At 34.4% G+C, this 24333-nt stretch overlaps 1 protein-coding gene across 1 annotated transcript in view; it reads right to left on the bottom strand.

The window, feature by feature from the left end:
* Positions 1-1075: 1075 nt before the first annotated feature.
* The window catches only part of LOC101898538 (mothers against decapentaplegic homolog 6), a 99826-nt gene continuing 76568 nt past the window's right edge, over positions 1076-24333 (bottom strand). The window contains exons 5-7 of the mRNA XM_005181972.4: positions 9216-9440; positions 8991-9141; positions 1076-5754 (exon numbers count right to left, since the gene is read on the bottom strand). Coding sequence (XP_005182029.2) covers positions 5586-5754; positions 8991-9141; positions 9216-9440 — 545 coding nt within the window. The 3' untranslated portion in view covers positions 1076-5585. The remainder of the gene's footprint in view (positions 5755-8990; positions 9142-9215; positions 9441-24333) is intronic.

The raw sequence follows: 24333 nt of genomic DNA, 5'->3' as shown, positions 1-24333 counted from the left end.
GAAATCCCAATGTCATGTCTACAAAATTGTCCAGTTATAAAAGATAATAAGAGAAAAGAGGTTATTGATTTAAAAACCAAAAGGAAAAAACAATATTGAGATAAAAAAAATTGCAACAAAGTCAAACGCCATAATTTTTACATTTTTTGTTTAAATTTCATTGAATGAAAGAAAAAATGTCGTAACTTTACTTTTCGAACTATTTCTGCTGATGTTGCTCTTTTCTTCCGTCGATTTCCTTGACGTCGGCCTACGCTACCAGTATCACGGTATCGAGCGATGGTACGTGACACAAAAGATTTATTTACATTTAAATGCTGGAGTGCTCTAACGACCGACACTTGTGGTTTTCCATCCAAATATAAAGAAATCACACTTATCACACGCTTGAATTCCATCACGAATAACTTTTTTTTCTGGAGAATTCTCACCAAAACGCTTTTGTATGCTTGTAAACAATATAATGAGCTATCACTGGAATAATTTTAACAGCTGTCGGACGAGTGGCTTAGAAATGACAGCAGTCTGAAATTGGTAGCAGTTTTTTCATCTCACCCTGTATATATATATAAATATATATACATATATGATATATATATTGCTAATGGACATGTCTTTTATTGGCGTTTCATACCGAAATTTGATAAGAAATATTAAATCGGGAACGCCGATACATTTGTTTTATAATTCGAGCTCTACTTTCATAATTTACAAAGTACTTTCATTATTGATGGTGGCTAGCGGATTGAGGACAGTGTTGCTTCTTTTCACTAATCGCAGTGGCTGGGGAGTGCTACTTATACATCGAATAAGATTCATCATACTTTAAGATTAAACCAAATTTTTTGTTTTCTAATTTGTCAAAATAATCTCCTACATCTTTCAGGGCGATTCTTGCAGTCGGATGTTTTGCTGATATGTTGAACGGACTTGGGTCCAAAAAATGTCCTTTTTTATTTTGAAGTTATTTGTCTGATCACAATTATCTCCGATATGTATGACTCCGATTCATCTCTACCGTTTAACCTTTTAAAAAGTAATAGAACCATCCATGAATTCCCACCCTTCCGAATATCTTCCCCCCATTAAAACACGCTGTTCTTTTGTGTATTAAATATGTTTTTTCCACTTTTCATATTTCATTTCAAATTCTCTTTTCAGTGTTTGTTTGTTTTTATTGTACAAAATTTCTTAAAACTTAACAATATAGCATACATTTATATTACATTCGAACATAAGATTTTTACCTTTATTTATGTTTTAAATTTTTATTTTATTATATAATTATTTATTTTATTTTATCGCATTAAATAAACTATACAAATAAAATACAAATTTGGAATTTCGTTTTTTTTTTTCGAACGATTTTGATTTCATTGGATTAAATCAAAACGACGGATGGAAACAAAGAATGAAAAAAAAATAAAGATGAAGAAATCAAATACTTTTGTTTACATGCAATTTTCTTCTGCTTGTCAATAACTGTTGGAAAGTGTTTACGTGTTTTGAAATTGTTCTTAAATTTAATTTATTTTTTTTTAAATATCCTAAGTTGTTGTTGTTTTATATACTATTTTGGATGGCGGGTTTTTAGGTTTCTTGTTGTTTGGTTAACCTAATTTGTTGGGTGTTTTTTTTTTCAATAAATTAATAACAAAATAATATATAATTATTTGCTGATTTAAACAAATTTATTTACATAATATCAGATTATTTTTAAATCATTATTTTCATTTTAAAAGAGAAAACTTTTTTTTGGGTTGAAAGGATTGAAATTAAAATAAAAACAAATGAGTGTTAATAAATGACGTTTTGCTAAGTAATATGCTGAGTTTTATTTAATTTTGTTTAAATACATATTTAAGGCTTTGGTTTTTGAACAATGTTAAAAAATCGAATTACTTCTTTTTCGAAAACTAAATCCAAATTTCGGACATTTGAAGATTTCAAACATAACTCCCAAAGGAATTGGCTTTATTTGGCAATTTAGGTTGTCAGTGGATACAGAATTTAATCTATAAATATTCGGCTTTTGCCATCACCTAATAAAGCGGTATCGACCAATTTCTAAACCACTGAGAAAAAACCGCATTTAAAATTTTTTAATATTGTCTCAGCGTTTGGATTCTCTTTTATGAACATTTAAAATTAATTATATTTTCTTGGTATAATTTTTCTTTTATAACTAAAACGATAAAAATAATTGATCTTTGCAAATCCTAGTAACAAAATTCACGGTATCCTAGTAACAAAATCCACTTTTGGGAAAGCACATAGAAAATTCAGAATATTTCAAAGATAAAATTAAAATTACAAAAGAAGAACATTGTCATAATGGCTATAAAGCCGAAACCAGTTAAAATGTCCTTTTAGATTTTATTTATATGAATCTCATATTTGCATTTCATCTCAAATCGAAATGCAAGTGAGTTTTGTTACAATTTTGAAAGAAAATATAAACATTTTAAATAAAAAATAACAAAATTATCAATTTTGTAAAAAATAGATATTTTGAAATCAAAAGTGTAAGGTGAAATGAAATTGTGACTTTATTTAAAAAAAGTATTCTGAATTTTCGTTTTGTCCCAAATTGAAAGTGAGTTCTTAGAAGGTGCTGGATTTTGTAGAGAAGGCCGAAGAGAAAACAAGCAACTAAGTTCCGCCGGGCCGAACTTTTAATACCCATTTTTTGCTATAGGTTGTAGTACTCATTAGGATCTTCCTGTACGAAATTTGAAATGATTCCGGTGAATAATGTTGCTGAAATCATTAAAATACGAAATATCTGGAGGTACCGTTATATGAGGGCTATACGAAGACTTGGACCTACATACAAACATTTTTGTCATAGGCTGTAGCACCCATTACGAACTTCAAATATGGAATTCGAAATAATTCCGGCAAATAATGTCGCTAAAATCATAAAAATACCGAATATCGGGGGGTACTGTTATATGGGGGCTATACGAAAACGTGGACCGATATGGCGAAATTAACCTGCCCACTGGTAAACTTTGTATGTACAAAAAAAATTTGTGCAAAAAAAAATTGTGTACAAACAATGGATTTATGAATGCTATATTGTAAAATGTATAATTTGAAAAAAAAAAAAAAAAATACATTATATTACTCTGTTAATTCTATCATGACAACTATTAGAGATTTTCAATATTTCAATATTTTTCATGGGGTATTGAAAATATTATTATTATTATGGGGTATTGATCAATATTGAATCATATGTAAAATATTTATTATTAAATTGAAAATATATTTTATTTAAAACCCAAATATTGTAATAACTTAAAAATGTATTTCTTTTCTCAGTATTGTTATTCTGTCCAGCAGAATTGTCACAAACACTTTTGTCGTTGTCGTTTTTTTACTCAACACAAAACGTCATTTATCCCTACAGAACACTCAAATATTCTTATTTTTCTAATTGGAATTTGGTTTTCTAATATAAAATGTTATAATCTAATTGTGTAAAGCTTTGCAGATATTCAAGTGCAGTCTAAATAATATTGTTTTAAAAGGATATTATCAATACGCCTGTTTAGACCATAAAAAAAACGAAAAGAGTTTTAGAATCTGTTCTTAAGGATATTTTATGAAAGTTGCAATGTAATTTAAATACATACGGCCAGTTGTTAAAACCGAGAAAACTTAATGTGAAAAGTTTCTATTTTATTTAAATCATAAATTTGAAGGAAATCCATAAAACAGACCTGTAGTGGGAATCTCCAACTATTTTTGCCAATACCGAAAAAATTCAATAATTTTCGAAAGCAAAATGTTTATATAAAAAGTGAAATAAAAGTTAAGAAATTGCCTCCTATTAGTAGGGCTAAGCGACTACTTTATTTTGATCGTTTAATTACCGGCGAATTTCGTTATTACCAAAATTATACAAAAATTAAAAATTGTTTTTTTCGATAAATATCGTTAGTTAGAGAATTACACTACACAGGCTCAATTCTTGTTTCATGAAAATTAGCATTGTAGAATAAAGAAGGTAACAGTATCTCATTGTCAAAATGTATAATCATAATCATTTGACAAGGTAAATTACAGAAATTGCAGAGCTGAATATATTTATTTGAAATAAGGTTACCTACCATGGGAAATTTGAAATAAAATAATTTTCAACTGCAGAACTTATAAAAGTGTTACCTAAAATTCAGTCGAAGTTTTTCACCACACAAGTAAAACACATGTAGTTAGTTATATGTAAGTTACCCAAATACGTCGGACGTGCGAAATTTCAAAGTTGAACAATTCTACCATTGACAATTTCTTTCTTTGAATGTTTAAAATAAAAATAAATAATACAAAAAAAAATGTAAATGTTGGAGAAATTTACGAAGATAGGTTTACGAATTGCTTTACCTTCTTATTGTGCCATGATTAAAAACGTATTCGTATGTAAAATATAATTCAGATATAAACATTATTTTCTTTTACATTCACGCAGGACAGATTCAAAAACTCTCTTTCTTTTCAGGGGAATTTCTAAAGTTTGTGTTTCTCTCTTTTTCTCTTTTCTTTTCATTAATTTACATTTAATGAATTAGTTTACATATAATTTTGAAAATATATTATTATTTTTTTTTTTAATTTCCATATTTTAATTTTAAGCGGATCACAGGATTTCCAGTTTGCAACAGTTTGACCGTTTTTTTTTTTATTTATTTTTTTGTTTTTAAATGGCAGAAAAAAATCTGCTGTTAAATCAGACATATATTGAAGATGTTGATATTTATTTCATATATACAATTCGTACAATTCGTATTCTTTAATTATTGTATCAATCATATATGTCTGCCTAGCTGTATTTATGTTTCTTCCGTTTTGTTTATAGTAGTTGTTGTTGTATTACAAAAAATAATATATATTTAGGTCATTTAATATTATTTTGTTTCCATTTAAATTTACAATATAGAATATTTATTTTTGCAGTCCTTGAGTTATTTTTGTTTCAATTTGTTGTTGTTGTTATTAATAAGTTCACTAAGATTTCATGTCGCTTCGTACTTGATTATATACTTTTTTGTGGTTAAAGTAGTTGATGTTGTTGTTGCTGTTTGACTTTGCTGTTATTGTTGTTCCCACTCCGAGAAACACAAATCAAAGGAGTCTGATTAAAAAAAAAAACGTTGTGTTTCATGGCCAAGATTTTACTTTGCCACCAGACTATGGTTGAGTAAACTTTTGATCAGTCTGACTAGGGTCATCATCAGCCGACAGCTGCATGATGCACAAGTGGTGCTGGAGGAGTTGGAGGGGGTGGACGCCAACGACGAAGAGTAGTTGCTGGATAAGGAATGCCCGTGGCCATTAAAAGGACATGACCATTTCATGTTTTTATTGTTCTTGCAGTTCAAGTTTTTATCATTGTTGCCAATATTTGCTTTCATTCTGGCGGCAGACATTTGCATCCGTTGTCGATCGCCGCTTTTGGATTCCGACATTGGTGGAGCTGCCACTTTCATCAACATTGCCGTAGACGAGTCCAATGGCTTTTGTTGCCGTTGCATTTTAACAAGAATTTCATTACCATTTATCATTGATGCGACGAATTGTTGTCACCGTTGTGGCCGAAAGAGTACCTCCAACCAGCATGGACATCGCGTTATATCCGGCCGTTTATAGGAAAAACCCCAACCTTTGCCGAAACTAATGCGCATGCTAAATTTATCAATGGGTCCGGTTTGAACGCCTGGAAATTGATCGGAATAGACGAGAGTGTGGGCCCTGAAATTAAAAAATGGAGGAAAAAGAGTTTATTAACAAAGAGGAATAGAGAGGAAATTTTATAGACCAGATATAGATGAAAGATGTCCTTAAATTCTATGAGAGATGAAAGGTGTTCTGTAGACCATCTATAGATAAAACAACTTCTACAGGTCCCCTATATCTATAATATATCATTAGGTCTATGAAAATGAAAAACTTTCTTTTGGGTCCTATATGAACAGAAAACCGCCATAGGACCTATCTGGATAGATTGGAGATAAAATGTCATCCATCGGTCGGCCAATAGCAATTGAAAGACTTTTTGAGTTTTCTCTAGAGAGAAGACACTCCAGAGGACCCTTATGGATAGACTTTCTATATATGGGAGATTATTAAATAAAGCTCTTCGAGAGATATAATATCTCATAAAGGACTTACATAGATAGAACAAAGATCTAATAAGACTGCTATATTTAAAAGACCTTTTATAGAGCTTCTATAAATGGAATACTTTCAATGGGTCTACTATATGAAGGTCACACATACATAGAAAACCTTTTTAAGATCTAAACATAGAATATATTCTATAGGTTAAAATAAGAGCAATAAGGGAGGAACCTCTAAGTATCATCAATAGATGGAATATACATACATATACATAAGATTTCTATATATAGAGGACTTTGTATATAGAAGGTTTCATATATATAGCAGATCTTTTAGAGGTCTTCCACCATCGGAAAGTCTTCTAAAGATTAAATATTCTCTGTAGCTCTTCTACGGCCATTTATAGACCTTTTATAGACCGGAGACATCCTACAGGAGTTTTTTTGGGTTTTACGAAAATAGAAGACGTTCTATGGGTCACCTATAGCTAGAACATATTATATGGCTTGTAAAAATAGTAGACATTCTTTTGGTCTAGAATAAATCCTCTATAGATGAAAGATTTTCTAGAAGTCTGTATATAGAAGACTCATTGTAGGACTTCATCATAGATATAGATATTCGATAGAAAAATTTTATATGGCTCTCTGTAGGTCTTCTGACCATTTAAGACATTGTAGAACACTTTTATATATAGCACATCTTATGTGTGTCTTCTAGAGACAGAATTAGTTTTATATGTCTTCTTTAGACAAAGAGCTTATCATAGGTCTTCTATAGAGAAAATAACTTGTGAAGGGACAGATGGCCACCAATGGATATATCGACGCAAGAGTTTCTATAAGTCTTCCATAGATTGAACAATTTTTGAAGGTCTATGTATATATCCTTAGAAACCAAGAATAGGTAATTGAAAACAACCAAAACGATGTCATTACTGACGCCACAAAGGGATTGTTTGTAGACTCCCAGATCAGGACTTTATTAACGCACGGAAGGGGGTTTCTGAAGAGGACCTTTATAGGCTCCCAAAAAAACGTTTTATAAATTATTAGAAATATGTATTTATAGACACCCAGAAATGAGTTGTTTTCGACGTCCATAAGGAGCCCTTATAGACACTTAGGTCTTTATAAAAGTCTACTATAAGACACCCGAGTGGAAGAAATTTAAAAGCGTACAAGGGAATTTTGAGACCCACAATTATAAACGCTCAGAATGGGGTGCTTTATAAATGCCTAGAATATGATCGACATAAAAACCTAAAGGACGTCTGCCTGTAGAAAATTTATATTCTATCCATAATTCTTTTATCTGAAAGTACAGAAGGAAGAAAGGATTCCTTTATGGACCTTCTATGATAAGACCATATTCGATTTTTTATACAAGGTGGTCAGGGTAATATGTTTTTGTGCATATGTTTGTAACAGGCAAAAGGAAACGAGATAGACCCATAGTTCCTTTTGATGATCTGCATAGAATCACTTTCTGAGTTGATTTATGCATGTCAGTCCGTCTGTCCGTCCGTCCGTCCGTCTGTCCATGTATTCTTGTGAACAAAATGCAGGTCGCATTTATTATCCGATTGAGATGAAATTTTGCAAACAACATTTGTTTGGCCCAAGGACGAACCCTATTGAGATAATCGGTAAAAATTTAGATATAGCTCCCATATATATCTTCGTCCGATTTGCCTTTTATTGTGCACCAAACGTGTAATATCAGCCCGAATAGTATGGAATTTTGCACATACAACCAAATTAGGCCTGAAAATAAATATGCCAAATTCTATCGAAATCGGTTCAGATATAGCTATAGCTCCCATATATATTGTTCATCCGATTTGTTATTTTTGTCCTCCGCAGCCGTAATATGCACTCTGTAACAACAATATTTGGGGAAATATATCAAATGCAGCTCAGAAATACATTTGCTAAATTTTATCGAGATCGGTTCAGATTTGGATATAGCTCCCCTATATAACTTCGTCCGATTTACCATTTATTGTGCACCAAACGTCTAATATTTGTCCAAATGGGATGGAATTTGGCACATACGACCGAATTTAGTCTAGAAGGTAGTATTCCAAATTTGGTGAAGTTCGGTTCAGATATAGTTATAGCTCCCATATATATTGTTCATCCGATTTATTGTATTTGTTACCCACAGCCGTAATATGCACTCCGTAACAACGATATTCAGGGAAATATATCAAATACAGCTCAGAAATATCTTTGCCAAATTTTATCGAGATCGGTTCAGATTTGGATATAGTTCCCATATATATTTTTATCCGATTTCAAATTAATTTCGCACCAAATGGGCAATACAATTCCCAATTTAAAAGATACAAATGCTTCGGCATATTTAGTCCTTTGAATTTTGAATTATAATTATAATCATAGCGTGTATGATTGAATTCTCCCATAAAAACTTTTAATTATTAAGTGGAGCTCAACTAAATTAGCAAAGTGGTGTAGGGTATCATAAAATAGGCCCCGCCCGACTTTAGGACTTTCTTTACTGGTTTTTATATAAGAAGAACATTTGGCCTTTTATACGAAATGGTCTTCAATAGGACTTCTGGAGATAAATGACATTCTACAGGTCTTACATATATTAAAATATATGCAAGAGAAAAAAACCTCTTATATACCTTCCACCGACAGATAGAAAATCTATATTTCTTTTACTTAGAATGACTTCTATAAGTCTTCTGTAAATAGAACAGACTTTGGATCTACTTGATAGATCGATAGAAGACCTTTCACAGGAAATTTATAGACAGAAAATCTTTCATCCCTTCTACAATTATTTTTTAGAAAAAAAAAATACTTTTCAGATCTTCTTAATATCTGTCTACTTACTTGTATATATCGAAGGCTCTAAGACAGTCTCCGGGTTCCACGCGATAAACACGAGACAAACTATCCGTCAAGGTGGGTGAGTATACAAATATTGGCACAGTTGCACGGTTATATAGCCAAACGCCATCGGTCTCCTGACTTAGAGTAACACCTATTCGAAAAAACAACAAAAAAGAAAAACATCAATAAAATCATTTGCTTGCAAACGAACAATATCTGACCCACCTAAACCTATTTTTTGTCTCGTATTTTGTACATCACTTGGCGATGGTGTCGTACGCTTCTCAATTAAATCCTTCAGACACATACCTTCTATATCACCATTAGCACTGCTGTAGGGTTTTTCGGAATAGATATTTATGGTTGGTGTTTCGGCGGGATAACGTTCACCGACCCGTTGACCCAATTCCCAGTAGGCCACCTCGCACCAGTTCGGTGAACAGCGACTGGCTGCAAAAAGTGAAACAAAAAAGATTTGAGTTATATTTAGTCATGTTTAAAAATAAATATAGAAATAACTTTTTTTTTCAAATTAAAAAATTAACATATTGGTTTTTAATCTTAGCTTAATATGTCGTTTATGAGATAATTATCTTTAGATTTTATGGTTATGAATTTCATATTTTTATTTCTTTTTTCTTGTTGTTGCCGTCTTGGAGCAAGTTGATTATTCAGATTATTAATAATCTCTTTGAATTTCGAATCAATAAAATCTCACATAAGTGTAATATTTTGAGATTAGGTAGAGGTGTACCACTCTAAATTTAGGCTATCAAATATTAATACCAGACCACCATCAATAATTTCAAGTCGGCACTTTACTGTTGATGAATAATCAATTTGCAAGCCGTAGGTAATAAAATTTGCCAAACCATTTAGAAATATTGTTTTCAATTGGACTTTTCGGGTACTGTGGGTTTAATTGAAGAAAAAACAAGTAAAAAGGCTGTAAGTTCGGCCGGGGCGATCTTTGGAACGATTTTGACAATGTTCAAAAAAAAAAACAAAATCGGTTAAAAATTCTGTTAAAATCTTAAAAATAACGAATGTGGCCGTTATATTAGGATCTATACGACGACGTGGACCTCCATAGGAAACTTTTGTCATGAGCCATTACAATATTCAAATACAAAACTTGAACAAAAATCGGTGAATAATGTAGCTAAAATCATCAAAATACCGAATATCGGGAGGTACTATTATATGGGGGCTACACCAAAACGAGGACCTGTACAGACAATTTTCTCTCATAGGCTGTTCGAACTTCAAATACCAAATTTGAAACAATTCCGGTGAATAATGTCGCTAAAATGATCAAAATATCGAATATTGGGAGGTCCCGTTATATGAGGGTGATACGAAGACGTGGAGCTGCACATAGGCTGTAGTATCCACTTCGATCGTCAAATACCAAATATGAAACGATTCCGGTGAATAATGTCGCAAAAATCATCAAAATACCGAATATCGGGAGGTACTGTTATAAGAGGGCTATACGTGGACCTGCACAGAAAATCTCCTGTCATAGGCTGTAGTATCCATTACGAACTTCAAATACCAAATTTGAAATAATTCCGGTGAATAATGTCGTTAAAATTATCAAAATACCGAATATCGGGAGGTGCCGTTATATGAGGGTGATACGAAAACGTGGAGCTGCACATAGGCTGTAGTATCCACTTCGATCGTCAAATACCAAATATGAAACGATTCCGGTGAATAATGTCGCAAAAATCATCAAAATACCGAATATCGGGAGGTACTGTTATAAGAGGGCTATACGTGGACCTGCACAGAAAATCTCCTGTCATAGGCTGTAGTATCCATTACGAACTTCAAATACCAAATATGAAACAATTCCGGTAAATAATGTCGCAAAAATCATCAAAATACCGAATATCGGGAGATACCGTTATATGGGGGGTATACGAAGACATGGACCTGCCCAGACAATTTTCTGTCGTAGTTACCATTACGAACTTCAAATACCAAATTTGAAACAATTCCGAAGAATAATGTCGCTAAAATCATCAAACTACCGGATATCAGGAATACTGTTATATCGGGGCTATACGAAGACGTAGACCTGGACAGATGATTTTCTGTCCTAGACTATAGTATCCATTACTAACTTCAAATACCACATTTGAAACAATTCTGGTGAATAATGCCGCTAAAATCATCAAAATACCGAATATCGGGAGGTACCGCTATATGGGGGCTATACGAAGACGTGGACCTGCATTTTCAATACCAAAAGTCCTGCAGACATAATATACATTTGAGTAAAATTTTATCAACCTACTTCATTTCGTTCGGAATCTAGAGTGATTTCCACAGACGGACATCACTAAACCGTTCAAGAATATATATACTTTGTGGGGTCTAAAATGCGTATTTCGAGGTGTGACAAACGGAATGACAAACTTAATATACCCTCCATACTATGGTGGAGGGTATGAAAAAGAAAAATCCCACAAAACCAGGTGTCTTCCACAATCAGGCCCCGACATCAAACAATCCCATTAACCAATCACTTGGATACTTTTCACCCAATTTAGTTGTTGTTGTTTTCAGGTTCTTCTTTAAATAAAAAAATAATAAATATTTTTTCTGTGTTGCACTTGTTTTGAATTTTTGTTGTTATTGTCGTTGTTTTCTTTTACGTAACAGCATTTGTCGTTGTTGTGTGGTGGCTGTTGGTCGTGGTATTAGTGGCGCCAAAATTATTACCATTTTAAATTGAAACGAGTGTATTTTTATGAAGCAATAAGTACGACCAAAATGATCGGTATTCCTGTTATTGTTGTTGTTGATTTCAAAGGCGCGATGATCACATTTGAAATTTGCCAAAAACGAAAAAAAAAAATAAACAAAAACAACAAAAACGCGCAACGGTAATGAAGGTGGCTTTTAATTTTATGGCCAATTTTGATTGTTGTTCTATTAATGTAGTCGCCGCCGGTCGACGTTGGCGGTGGCAATTTTGGTTTTTTTTTAAGTTCTTGAGGATATGAGATATTTAGCACTAATTAGGTGTCATTTGACATTTGGAAATAGATGTTTTGATATTCTCTAGAATAAGTTACATTAAAACTGACTTCTTTAACGACAAACAATTTATTCACCTAGAAGACAATCTTCATTTTTCAATTTCCTCTTCCTTTTTATATGGAAGAATCTGTTATTGAGAAAATCTCCCAAAATGTAGGATGACTACGCCCATGTTTATATTTTCGAAATTACCATTTTTTGAAAAAGAATTTTTAGGCATAGTGTGTCTAAAAACATTCAGGCCTTTTGACGACTGTGATTACCTTAAATGTTGTTGTTTTTATTGCTCAAGGAATCACATAGTAGCAACATGATCGTCATTGGCGCCTGCAAGACGCCGTAAACACATTGACGTTTTTGAAAGAGATATAGATACGTTTTTATACCCTACACCACAAGGTGGTCAGGGTATTATGTCTTTGTGCATTTGTTTGTAACAGGCAGAAGGAAACGAGATAGACCCATAGTTCCTTTTGATGATCTGCATAGAATCACATTCTGAGTCGATTTTTGCATGTCCGTCCGTCCGTCCGTCCGTCTGTCCGTCCGTCTGTCCATGTATTTTTGTAAACAAAGTACAGGTCGCATTTATTGCCCGATCCAGATGAAATTTTGCAAAGATATTTCGTTTGGCCCAAGGACGAACCCTATTGAAATTGGAGATAATCGGTCAAAATTTAGATATAGCTCCCATATATATCTTCGTCCGATTTGCCTTTTATTGTGCACCAAACGTGTAATATCAGCCCGAATTGTATGAAATTTTGCATATACACCCAAATTAGGCCTGAAAATATGTGTGCCAAATTCGATCGAAATCGGTTCAGATATAGCTATAGCTCCCATATATATTGTTCATCCGATTTGTTATTTTTGTCCTCCGCAGCCGTAATATGCATTCTTTAACAACAATATTTGGGGAAATATATAAAATGCAGCTCAGAAATACTTTTGTTAAATTTTATCGAGATCGGTTCAGATTTGGATATAGCTCCCATATATAACTTCGTCCGATTTACCCTTTTTTGTGCACCAAACGTCTAATATTTGTCCAAATGGGATGGAATTTGGCACTTACGACCGAATTGAGTCAAGAAGCTAGTATGTCAAATTTGGTGAAGATCGGTTCAGATATTGCTATAGCTCCCATATATATTGTTCATCCGATTTCTTGTATTTGTTACCCACAGACGTAATATGCACTCCGTAACAACGATATTCAGGGAAATATATCAAATACAGCTCAGAAATATCTTTGCCAAATTTCATCGAGATCGGTTCAGATTTGGATATAGCTCCTATATATATCTTTATCTGATTCCAAATTAATTTTGCACCAAATGGGCAATGCAAGTCCGAATTTGAAAGATGCAAATGCTTCGGCATATTTAGTCCTTTGAATTTTAAATTATAATTACAATCATAGCGTGAAGCTCAACCAAATCAGCAAAGTGGTGTAGGGTATCGTAAAATCGGCCCCGCCCGACTTTCTTTACTGGTTTTTTATTTGCATTTCTTCCAACTCACCTGTCCCCAGACAAACCAAACCAAACCAAAAAAAAAAAATATTTGTGCCATGTAGCCATCGTGTGATCGTTGTCAACATGATAGCTCAATTTGATACATTCATGCATTGCAAAAGTGTGCTGCTGCTGCTGAGGTATTTTAATCCAATGCACATTCTGATGTTCTTTTTCGATGTACTCGATAAACGACAAACAATACGAAAAACGAATAAAAAGCAAGCCAATAGCTGATTTATGATGATAGCCTGGGATTTCAGAGGGAAAAAGGTTTAATACTAAATGTGGCCAAAGTGTTTTGAAAATGTTCAGCTTTTTAAATGATAGGGAAATGTAATTTAATTTGAACATAAATTACAAAAAAAAAAAAAAAACTACTGAGAGTAACAATGCAACCAAACTAAAAAATAAGCCATTTAGCCAAAATAAAATGAAATGTTTCCAAGCATATTACAAGGGATTTCCATACTTTTTAGGACATTCCATCTTTTTTGAATGCTAATTTAAAAAAAGTTTAACGATTCTAATTATATTGAACAATTTCACCTAAAGTTAGTTTTGATATTAAACCCACTTTTGCTCCCCACTGTAAAATTAAAATTAGAATAAAATATTGACAGTGAGAATATAAAAAAAAAAATTCTATGAAATTTAAAACCAGTACGACCAGTCAGTCGTTCGTTCTTAAAATAACTTCGAATACGAATTGAAACTTTTGATGAGCTTGTGCCTCGCTTACTCGACTCGAAAATGTTGGTTTTTTTCGTTGTTGTTTTCCTATTGTTTCGGAAATGTGTGTGTGTGGATCCTATGCTTCTTCTTCTTCTTTCTTCATTTCTTCAGAATTCACCAGTTCTCACCTCCTCTCACCCCACCCCAACCAACTATAAATTTCATTTCTAATTCATATTCAATATTTATATCGAATAACAGCACGCAAAAACAAAATAACTTTTATTAAAAAAATATAATTCAACAATTAAAAAAAAAGAACAACAAAAGAGGTGGCGAGCGAGGAAGGTGTGGATATGCGGAGAGTTGTAGATGACCACGACGAATACAGCGACACCAGCATTCAGCCGCTACAAAATAGCCAAACCACCAAACTAAGTAGTTTAAGATTTATTGCTCACTTTGAAAATGCCGATTGTATTGAATGTTAATTTTTAATGGGGGGAGATGAATTAGAAATGTGGTCATAAAATAACCCAGCGAACATACTTAAATAGGGGAACATGGCAACAACTACAAATAAAAGTAAATAAAAATAAGTTTATAACGAGAATGCCATTGGGGGATGAATGATTGTTGACTTATAATTGAATAAATTCAAAAAACCCCAAAGCCGAGAGAAATTGAAATTTGAAATTGGCAAAATTGAAATAAAAAACAACAACAACAAATACAAATGTAAGTAATAAGGGATATAGTTGGGCAGATACGATTATGTTCTACTCTACAACAATGAAGCACATAATATCTCAAGTCAAGAAATATAAACTTCCAGAAGACAGTTGGGTATTCTGAGGAGGATCATTTGGTTTTTATAAAAAAAATGGGAGAACATCTGGCCTTCTTCCGTTGGTCTTGTATAGAAATGTGGGACCCTTTGGACTCCTATTTGGTCTTCTATAGAAAATAGTAACTCTATAGAAATTAGAAGACTATAGGATGAAATAAAAAAACTGCAATAAAGTCAAATGCCATAATTTTTACACTTTTTTTAAAATTTTATTGAATGAAAGCAAAATATTTCGGAAATAGCATCAAATTTTAGAATAAGTTTAGATTTGTTCGAATTGATCACCTTTGACACGAATTATGGCCTTCAAACGGCCAATGAAACCGTCACACGCTGCCCGAATGTTGCTCTGCGGTATTTTGGCCCATTCCCGGCGAAGCACTTACTTGAGGTGATCGACGCTTTCCAAAATACTCCAGACATAATAGTCCAACGGATTGCTATCTAGAGATTTGGGTGGTTGGAAATGAAGCGACGAACCTCATCTTGTAACCATTCTTGGGTGGCTGGCTGGAATGTCCAAGTTCTGCGGCCAAAATATTTGCGTGGCCAAGGCTTTAATATACCCTCCAGAATATTTTCGCCATAATATTCGACATTTATTCTGATGCCACGGTCGATTAATGCGAGCGGAGAGCGACCATCGGCTGTTATGGCGGCCCACACCATCACCATGGTCGGCGCTTGATTTCTGGTGGCCAATCGAAGATGCACATTTTCAGCTAACCTCTTTGGCAAGTAAACACGATCATTTTGTTTGTGTACAAAATGCTGGACAACGAATGTTTTTTCATCGGAGAAAACCAAATTCGACAGTTCACCACTTTCGGCCAAGCGAAGCAACTCTTTAGCTCTTTTGAGTCAATTTTCTTTCTGTAGCGGGGTGTAAGTCATTGCACTTTTTGAAATTTCAATGGTTTTACCCCGAGCTCATTTTTTAATATTTGGCGAATGGAATATTGCGATATGTTCAGCTCACGAGCCATTCTTGGGCCACTGTGTGGCGGATTTCGATTAAGTCGCTTCATCACATTTTCGAACCATTTCTGCTGATGTTGCTGTTTTTTTCCGTCCACTTCCTTGACGTCAGGCTATGCTACCAGTATCACCGTACCGAGCGATGGTACGAGACACAAAATATTTATTCACATTTAATTGCTGGAGTTCTATAACGATAGCCACATGTGATTTTCCAGCCAAATATAAAAAATCACACTATCACGCTGAATTCCGTCACGAATAACTTTTTCAGAAAAATTCCAACCAAAATAACAGCTGTCGGACAAGTGGCTTAGAACTGACAGCTGTCTGAAGTTGGTTGCAGTTTTTTCATCTCACCCTGTATACTTCCATAGAAAAAAAGCTGGTAGGGTGTTTCACCATTCACCAACTACACCATTGGAAATTGACAATTATTTGTATTGTTTTTCTTGTTGTTGTCGTTGGTGTTTCCTTGCGGTATTATCGGGACATATGTACGTACGTACATACATTTACGCTCAGATATATATTTTCACATTGAAAGTGCACACAGAAAAGAAGATGTGCTGAGGAAAAAAAACACACCAACATCTTAGTAAAGTGGTCAACAAAAACGACAACAAATCTAATGAACATCAAAAACAACAAAAAAAAACGGCAGAATCAGCACCAGCAGTAGCGCGGCAACAATTATTAATACGACGACAAAAACGGACAATGAAAACGCTGAGGAGATACACAGAGATAAAAATGTCTAAAATTAAAAATGATGTAGGATTGCCTGCGGCTGCGGCGGTCACTGTTCAAAATGTTGTACATACATCATAATATACAGCTGATGCACAGCCAGACAAACACACAGAAGTCAATTGTGAATGGACTTGGTGGGTATATTGGGATGAAACGGGTGTGAGGAAATACCAAAACAAAAAAAAAATGAAAATGTTCAGAATATACAAATAAAGAAGTTATATCCAGTAAAATTATTTCTATGGTATGCAAAAAATAAATCACCAGCAACAAGGGAAATGCCCCATGTTCCCATGGATGGCACGGGAATTAAAGGTACTCAGCAATAAAAAAGCGGTCAATAAAAAAAAACGGAACTTTTTTCTCTACACATTCCATGCTTCAGAATATATCGTATTTAAGAACAAGGTTTAGCCTCTTATAAATAATAGCTTTCAAACCTTCGATTAGCTCGTGTATAGAGTACGTTCCTTCAGCACCTTCATATACAAAAGATACCCTCAATCCTTAAATATAGAAACGTTTCATCATACTCTTTTATAAAGAAGAATGTACGTACTCTTTTATATTAAATAAGTATGTACATTCAGTTCTTCTATATAGAAGATGTACCTTGCTATTGTAGTCCTTTAACTCTACCTCTATCTACCTTCAACTCTTCCATATAAAAGATGTTTTTCTAGATAGGAGACATTTCTAAAATTCTTCCATATAGAAGATGTGCCTTTACTCTTCTATGTATAAAACGTCTCATTAAGCTCGTCTATGGATTAGGGTACTACGGCTCATCGGCTCATCCATAGAGAAAACGTCGCCGGCAGATCGTCTACAAAAAATAAAACGTCGCCTACAGTTAGCTATAGAGAACACGGTCCCTGCAGTTGGTCTATAGTACGTGTGCCTTGAGGCTCAGCTATAGAAAATAAGCTGCCTTCCGGATCGTGTATAGAGAAGTTGTGCCTTCACGCTCGCTGGCAGTTAGTCCATTGAGAAATAGTCGTCTGCAGTTTGTCTATAGAAAAGACGCCTCCACAATAGACACGCCCTCCTCAAAAAAAAAAAAAAAACTCCTTCCAGAGCTCGTCTATAAAAACTCCCTTCAGATCTCGTCCATAAAGACTCGCTTCAGTCCACTCGCTGAATCTTGTCTATAGGGAAGACGTGCCCACCCCCAAACCAAAAATCCCTCTATGGCTCCTCTAAACAATTCCATAGTCGTGTAACTGGAGAGAATCTGTTTAGACGATCTCTAGAGAGAGAGAGACTCCGTTCAGAGCTTTTCTATAAATGTGTCAGCTAGTCTCGTCTATTAGAAATAACCTCAGAACTCGTCTATAAAGACTCCCTTCAGAGCGCTCCAGAGTTCCCCTCTGTAGAGAAGACATGCCCAAAGAGCTCGTCTAAATAGATTCTCCCCAGAGCGCGACTATGGAATACTCTCTCCAGAGCTTGCCTATAAAGCTGTCTCTTCAGCTAATCTAATCGTCTAAAAGGAATGTCTTCAGAGCTAATCCTTAAAGACTATCTCCCAAACCTCTTTTAAGACCCTCTCCGGAAATCGCCTTTAGAGACACCCTCCAAGACTCGTCTATAAAGAACTCTTTTCTGAGATAAAAAAACTCCCAACAGAGCTTTTCTATAAAACCTGTCGCCAGAGATCGTTTATACAGACTCCTTCCAGAGGTATTCTAAAAAGGCGAACCTAAAGTGAATCCGAAGACTCCAAAATAGGTGAATCTGAAAAGAGATTTAATAGACTCAAGAGAATCTTTATAGACGAGCTTAAGGTGAGAATACAGAAAAGTCACCGGCTGGCTTCTTTGAAAATTTAAAAGGAAAATTGAAAAGGAAAGGAAAAGAATTTTAGGTTGTCTTAGTTCGATTTCGGTCCATAATTTATTCTTGTTGAACCTACGATCCTTTCACAAAGAAGCCAGCCGATGACTTAAGCCAGTTAAAAAAAGCGTTTTCTGAATTCTTACCTCAAGCTCGTCTATAAAGATTCTCTTAAGTCTATTAAATTTCTCTTTAGATTCTCCTGTTTTGGAGACTTCTGCTTCACAGGACGTATTCAAATCTCCCAAGGAGAGGGGTATGTGAAAGTTTGGCCAACTAGAGAGCAGTAATTGATTTCTCATTTTTTATTTTTAGTTTCATTTCAAAATTAAATTTTACTAGAGACACCCTAGTGTCTCTACACACATCCCGCCAGCGCATGCTAAGGTGACAAAGGTAGAGGATTTCAAAGATAAGTTTGTAACATCATTTGTTATAAATACTTTAGTTACATTCTTATTAGATCATATACTATTTTATTTATTTTGTTTTTCTTCAGGTTGTGTCTGGTTGTTTAGTTTTCATGTAAAAGTTTTGGCTTTAATCATGTCATGTTATTATTATTGTTTTTTTTTTTTTCTAAAAAGAAAGCATTGGAAGGAACACGTCATTCGGAACAAATTAATTTGTTGCAGCATTTCCGTGTGTGTGTTTTTTGTATTGGTCCTACTTGAGGTAATTCAATGATACAACAAGAATGAACAACAATTATTTTTACCAAAATGAAGTAATGCAAGATCATGACGTCAAAAATGTAATAGCGTTACAAAGGTCAAATGCGATAAATTTGAATTCCTTTTCCAGAACTACAAGAATGTAAAAACTTCTAGTACGATAACCGTTTTTGTCTGTGTGGTATCAAAAAAATTAAAAAAAAATTAGTAGATCCTAGCAGGTTCTGAAACAGAGAATTTATGTGAGGTTTTGAAATTTCAGAAAATCACTCTAGCTTCCGAATGAATTTATGTAGATTGATAAAATTTTACTCAAATGAATATTATGTCTGCAGGACTTTTGGTATTGAAAATGGGCCATGTTGTCCCTATTTTGGTAAAGCCCCCATATAATGGTACCTTCCTAGTTTCGGTATTTTGGCGATTTAAGCGACATTATTCACTGGAAATGTTTCAGATCTGGAGGTATTTGGTATGATTTAAGCGACATTATTCACCGGAAATGTTTCAGATTTGGTATTTGAAGTTCGAAATGGATATTACAGCCTATTACAGAAAATTGTGTGTGCAGGTCCACGCCCCCATATAACGGTACCTACCGCTACTCTGTATTTTGATGATTTTAGCCACATTATTCACCGGAATTGTTTCAAATTTGATATTTGAAGTTCGTAATGGATGCTACAGTCAGTTGACTGAAAATTGTCTATGCAGGTCTACGTCTTCGTATAGCCCCCATATAATGGTACCTCCCTATTTTCGGTATTTTGGTGAATATAACGACATTATTCACCGTAATTAAATTAAATTTGGCGTTAGAAGTTCGTAATGAATACTACAAAAGTTGCCATGTTTTCGTATAGACCCTAATATAATGGCTACATTCGGTATTTTTAAGATTTTACAGAATTTTTAAAGGATTTTATTTTTTTGAAAATTGCCAAATTCGTTCCAAATGGTGGAGAGTATTCAACGTTCGGCCCAGCCGAATTTACAGCTTTTTTACTTGTTATATAATGGCATTTTTTTTCATTTCAATGTGTGTTAATAAAAATATTACCCTGCGTATCAAGCATTACTATATGTTCACTTTGAAAATTTCCACAATTCTGTTTCCAAGTAAATTTTTCATTTCATTGGAAATGATCCATCTCCAAGAGGAACTTCTTTGATTTGATTTAGAAACAATGTATTGATATTCCTAGGAATCCACAAAAGTCCATTTGTTCAAATGCCGCATTTCATTTATTCTTGGTAATTACTGGGAAAAATTATAAAAAAAAAAACATTTTTTATGAATTTGAGAGGGAGTAGCGGGCAGGCGGCCAACTGTGAACTTAGAGGATTGTTGTTCTATTGATTGGGTGTTTACGAGTTCATACATGCCGGTGGTACTGCCATTAAAAATATCTCGGCAAGAAAGCATTTGCACGCTCGTTTGCACGCACACACTCACAAAGCATAACGATTTAAGTGTGGAGTAGGCAACAATTTAAACATGCTTATTTTTTCAAGAAAGACAACAAATATCATACACCGTAAGAAAAAAGGGAACGGTTCCTAGTTTCAAAACCAATTAAAATATCGCATCAAGAACCCGTTTTATATAATAAGTCAAACCTTTTTGATCATTTTACAATATATGACCTTTCTAAGACTCAGCATGTTAGTGAGAGGCTTTATACATCACTTCCAGCCCTTTGAAGATTACCTGTTTTTTTTCAAATCGTGTAAAATAGACTCCGTTCATGTCGTCAACAAAGGGATCCATTGTGATTGTATTTAAAATACCTACAACTACTGTTATCCGGAGAAGATTTAATGTTAATTGATTTAATTTTCAATACTCCTTCTTGAGATTTTTTTAAGATTCTTTTTCTTTCAGCTCGTTCAGAGCTGATGTTAGACTTCCCACTTGCAGGGTGAGATGAAAAAACTGCAACCAACTTCAGACTGCTGTCATTTCTAAGCCACTTGTCCGACAGCTGTTAAAATTATTCCAGTTACAGCTCATTATATTATTTACAAGCGAACAAAAGAATTTTGGTGAGAATTTTCCAGAAAAAAGTTATTCGTGATGGAATTCAAGCGTGATAGTGTGATTTCTTTATATTTGGCTGGAAAACAACAAGTGGCTATCGTTAGGGCACTCCTGCATTTAAATGTGAATAAATCTTTTGTGCCTCGTACCATCGCTCGTTACCGTGATACTGTTAGCGTAGCCCGACGTCAATGAGGTGGGCGGAAGAAAACAGCAACATTAGCAGAAATGGTTCGAAAAATAAAGAAGCGACTTTATCGAAACCCGCGTCGCAGTGGCAGAAAAATGGCTCGTGAGCTGAACATATCGCAATCTTCCATTCGGCAAATATTGAAAAATGAGCTCGGGGTAAAGCCATTGAAATTCCAAAAAGTGCAAGAATTTACCCCGCAACAGAAAGAAAATAGACGCAAAATAGCTAAAGAGACGCTTCGTTCGGCCAAAAGTGGTGAACTGCCGAATTTGGTTTTCTCCGATGAGAAAACATTCGTTGTCCAGCAGTTTGTAAACAAAACAAAAAAATGATCGTGTTTACTTGCCAAAGATTTTAGCTAAAAATGTGCACCTTCGGTTGACCACCAGAACTCAAGCGCCGGCCATGGTGATGGTGTGGGCCGCCATAACAGCCGATGGTCGCTCTCCTCTCGTACTAATCGACCGTGGCATCAGAATAAATGCCGAATATTATGGCGAAAATATTCTGGAGGGTATATAAAAGCCTGGAGTACGCAAACATTTTGATCGCAGACCTTGGACATTCCAAAAAGACTCAGCACCATCGCACTCGACACGCGCCACCCATGATTGGTTAGAAAATCAGGTTCCTCGCTTCATTTCCAGCTCACAATGGCCACCAAAATCTGCGGACACCAATCCGTTGGACTATTGTGTCTGGAGTATTTTTGAGAGCAAGGTTGGCACTAAAAAATACCATAGTGTCGATCACCTCAAACAAGCGCTTTGCCGAGAATGAGACAAAATACCGCAGAACAACATTCGAGCAGCGTGTGACGGTTTCATTGGCCGTTTGAAGGCCATAATTTGTGCCAAAGCTGACCAATTCGAACAAATCTAAACTTATTCTAAAATTTTATACTATTTCCGACATTCTTGCTTTCATACATTAAAATTTAAAAAAAAAGTATGACGTTTGACTTTGTTGCAGTGTTTTATCCACACCCTGTATTCTCTATATACAATATGGAAGGTTGTTTATTTTCTATAGATAAGCCTCAAGGCACATCTACTATAGACCAATCGCAGGGACCGTGTCCTCTATGGATGAGCCGTAGGAACCTAATCCATAGACGAGCTTAATGAGACGTTTTATACATAGAAGAGTAAAGGCACATCTTTTTTATGGAAGAATTTTAGAAATGTCTTCTATATGGAAGGAAGTTGGAGGTAGATCTTCTATGTAGAAGAGTTAAAGGACTATAAGATATATAATTGCATAAGGAAAAGGAGTATCTTGACGTCTTCTATGTGTAAGAATTAAAGGAATGGAAAAAATTAAAGAATGTTGACGGTAGGTCCTCAAAAGACTAGAAGGTTGGTCTTCTGTATAGAAGAGTTTAAGGAACTACTTCTGTTCCAATAACTTGAAGGTGCTTCTTTTATATGGAAGAGATTAAGTTACACCTTCTCTATAGAAAGAATGTTTCCTATATACAGGGTTGCCCATATTCGACGGACCCATCTGGCAACGCCATAACAGTCCAAGCAGATTTTTACCATGAACCAATACACGCGCTCTGAAATAGTTGAAATTTACATTCAACAGAAGAAGTCAATTGTGAAAACTCAACGTGCTTTTAAAACATTAAAAAATGTGAGAAGTGCGCCTTCTAAGAACACCATTAAGCGTTTATACGAAAAATTTTCGACTGGTAAGGCTCTTTCTAATCCGAAGAGGCCATATAAAAGTCGACCAAGGCGATCGGCCGAGAATATCGCTGCCGTACGAGCCAGTGTTGAAAGGCCCCCAAGAACATCCCAAAAACGCCGTTCTCAGCAGTCGGGCATGGCTCGGTCCACTTTACAACGGATTATTCGCATTGATTTGCATTTTTTCCCGTACAAAATTCAATTGACGCAAAGAATGTTGCCCGCCGGACAAGCCTCGTCGATTGGAATGGGCCCAAAAAAAACATGGGTCCGTCGAATATGGGCAACCCTAGATGAGTTGAAGGCACTGAAGAACTGAATGTACCTATTTAATATTGAAGAGTACGTACATTCTTCTTTATAAAAGAGTATGAAGGGACGTTTTTATATTTAAGAATTTAAGGTACCTCTTCTATATGAAAGTGCTGAAGGAACGTACTCTATACACGAGCTAATCGAAGTTTTGAAAGACGTACTAAAGCTACATATATTTTATAAGGAGGCTAAAGCTAGTTCTTAAAGAAAATATGTTCTGAAGCATAGTATATGATAGGGAGACATATATAAAATTTACATTTAAAATTTGCCACTTATAACTTTTATATTTTATTAGCCTACTGGTAATACAAAGAGTATATGTATATGAATCATGGTAGAAGGATATAGGTAGACGCATCGACACAACTGCTGAGACAATGAACTGTAAAACCAATTTTGGAATTAAAAATGTTGAATGAAAAATTATTTCAATTTGTAAAAATTATTTAAAATCTCGAATTATAATAACCTCCGAATGACGTCGTGAAGGAAAACATATAAAAATCTACTTATATTTGAAACAAGTAAAAAAGTATCGGTCGGTTTTGCCGACAGATGTATACCCTCACCCAATGTTCGATTATTTAAACATATTTTGACTTCTGTTATGAATTTTCAAACTTTTGACCCTCTATGGAGTGGATTTTGAAAGAATGGGGCAATATTGTCCATTTCATATCGGACCTAAATAAATATGATATAAGTAGTATTATGAATATATAAGAAAATCGAACATTTATATCCAATTTATTGGAAA

The sequence above is a fragment of the Musca domestica genome, unplaced genomic scaffold (assembly GCF_030504385.1).
Source record: "Musca domestica strain aabys unplaced genomic scaffold, Musca_domestica.polishedcontigs.V.1.1 1, whole genome shotgun sequence".
Taxonomy (NCBI): domain Eukaryota; kingdom Metazoa; phylum Arthropoda; class Insecta; order Diptera; family Muscidae; genus Musca; species Musca domestica.
The sequence above is the reverse complement of the archived record's forward strand: the minus strand, read 5'-3'. Positions and strand labels throughout refer to the sequence as shown.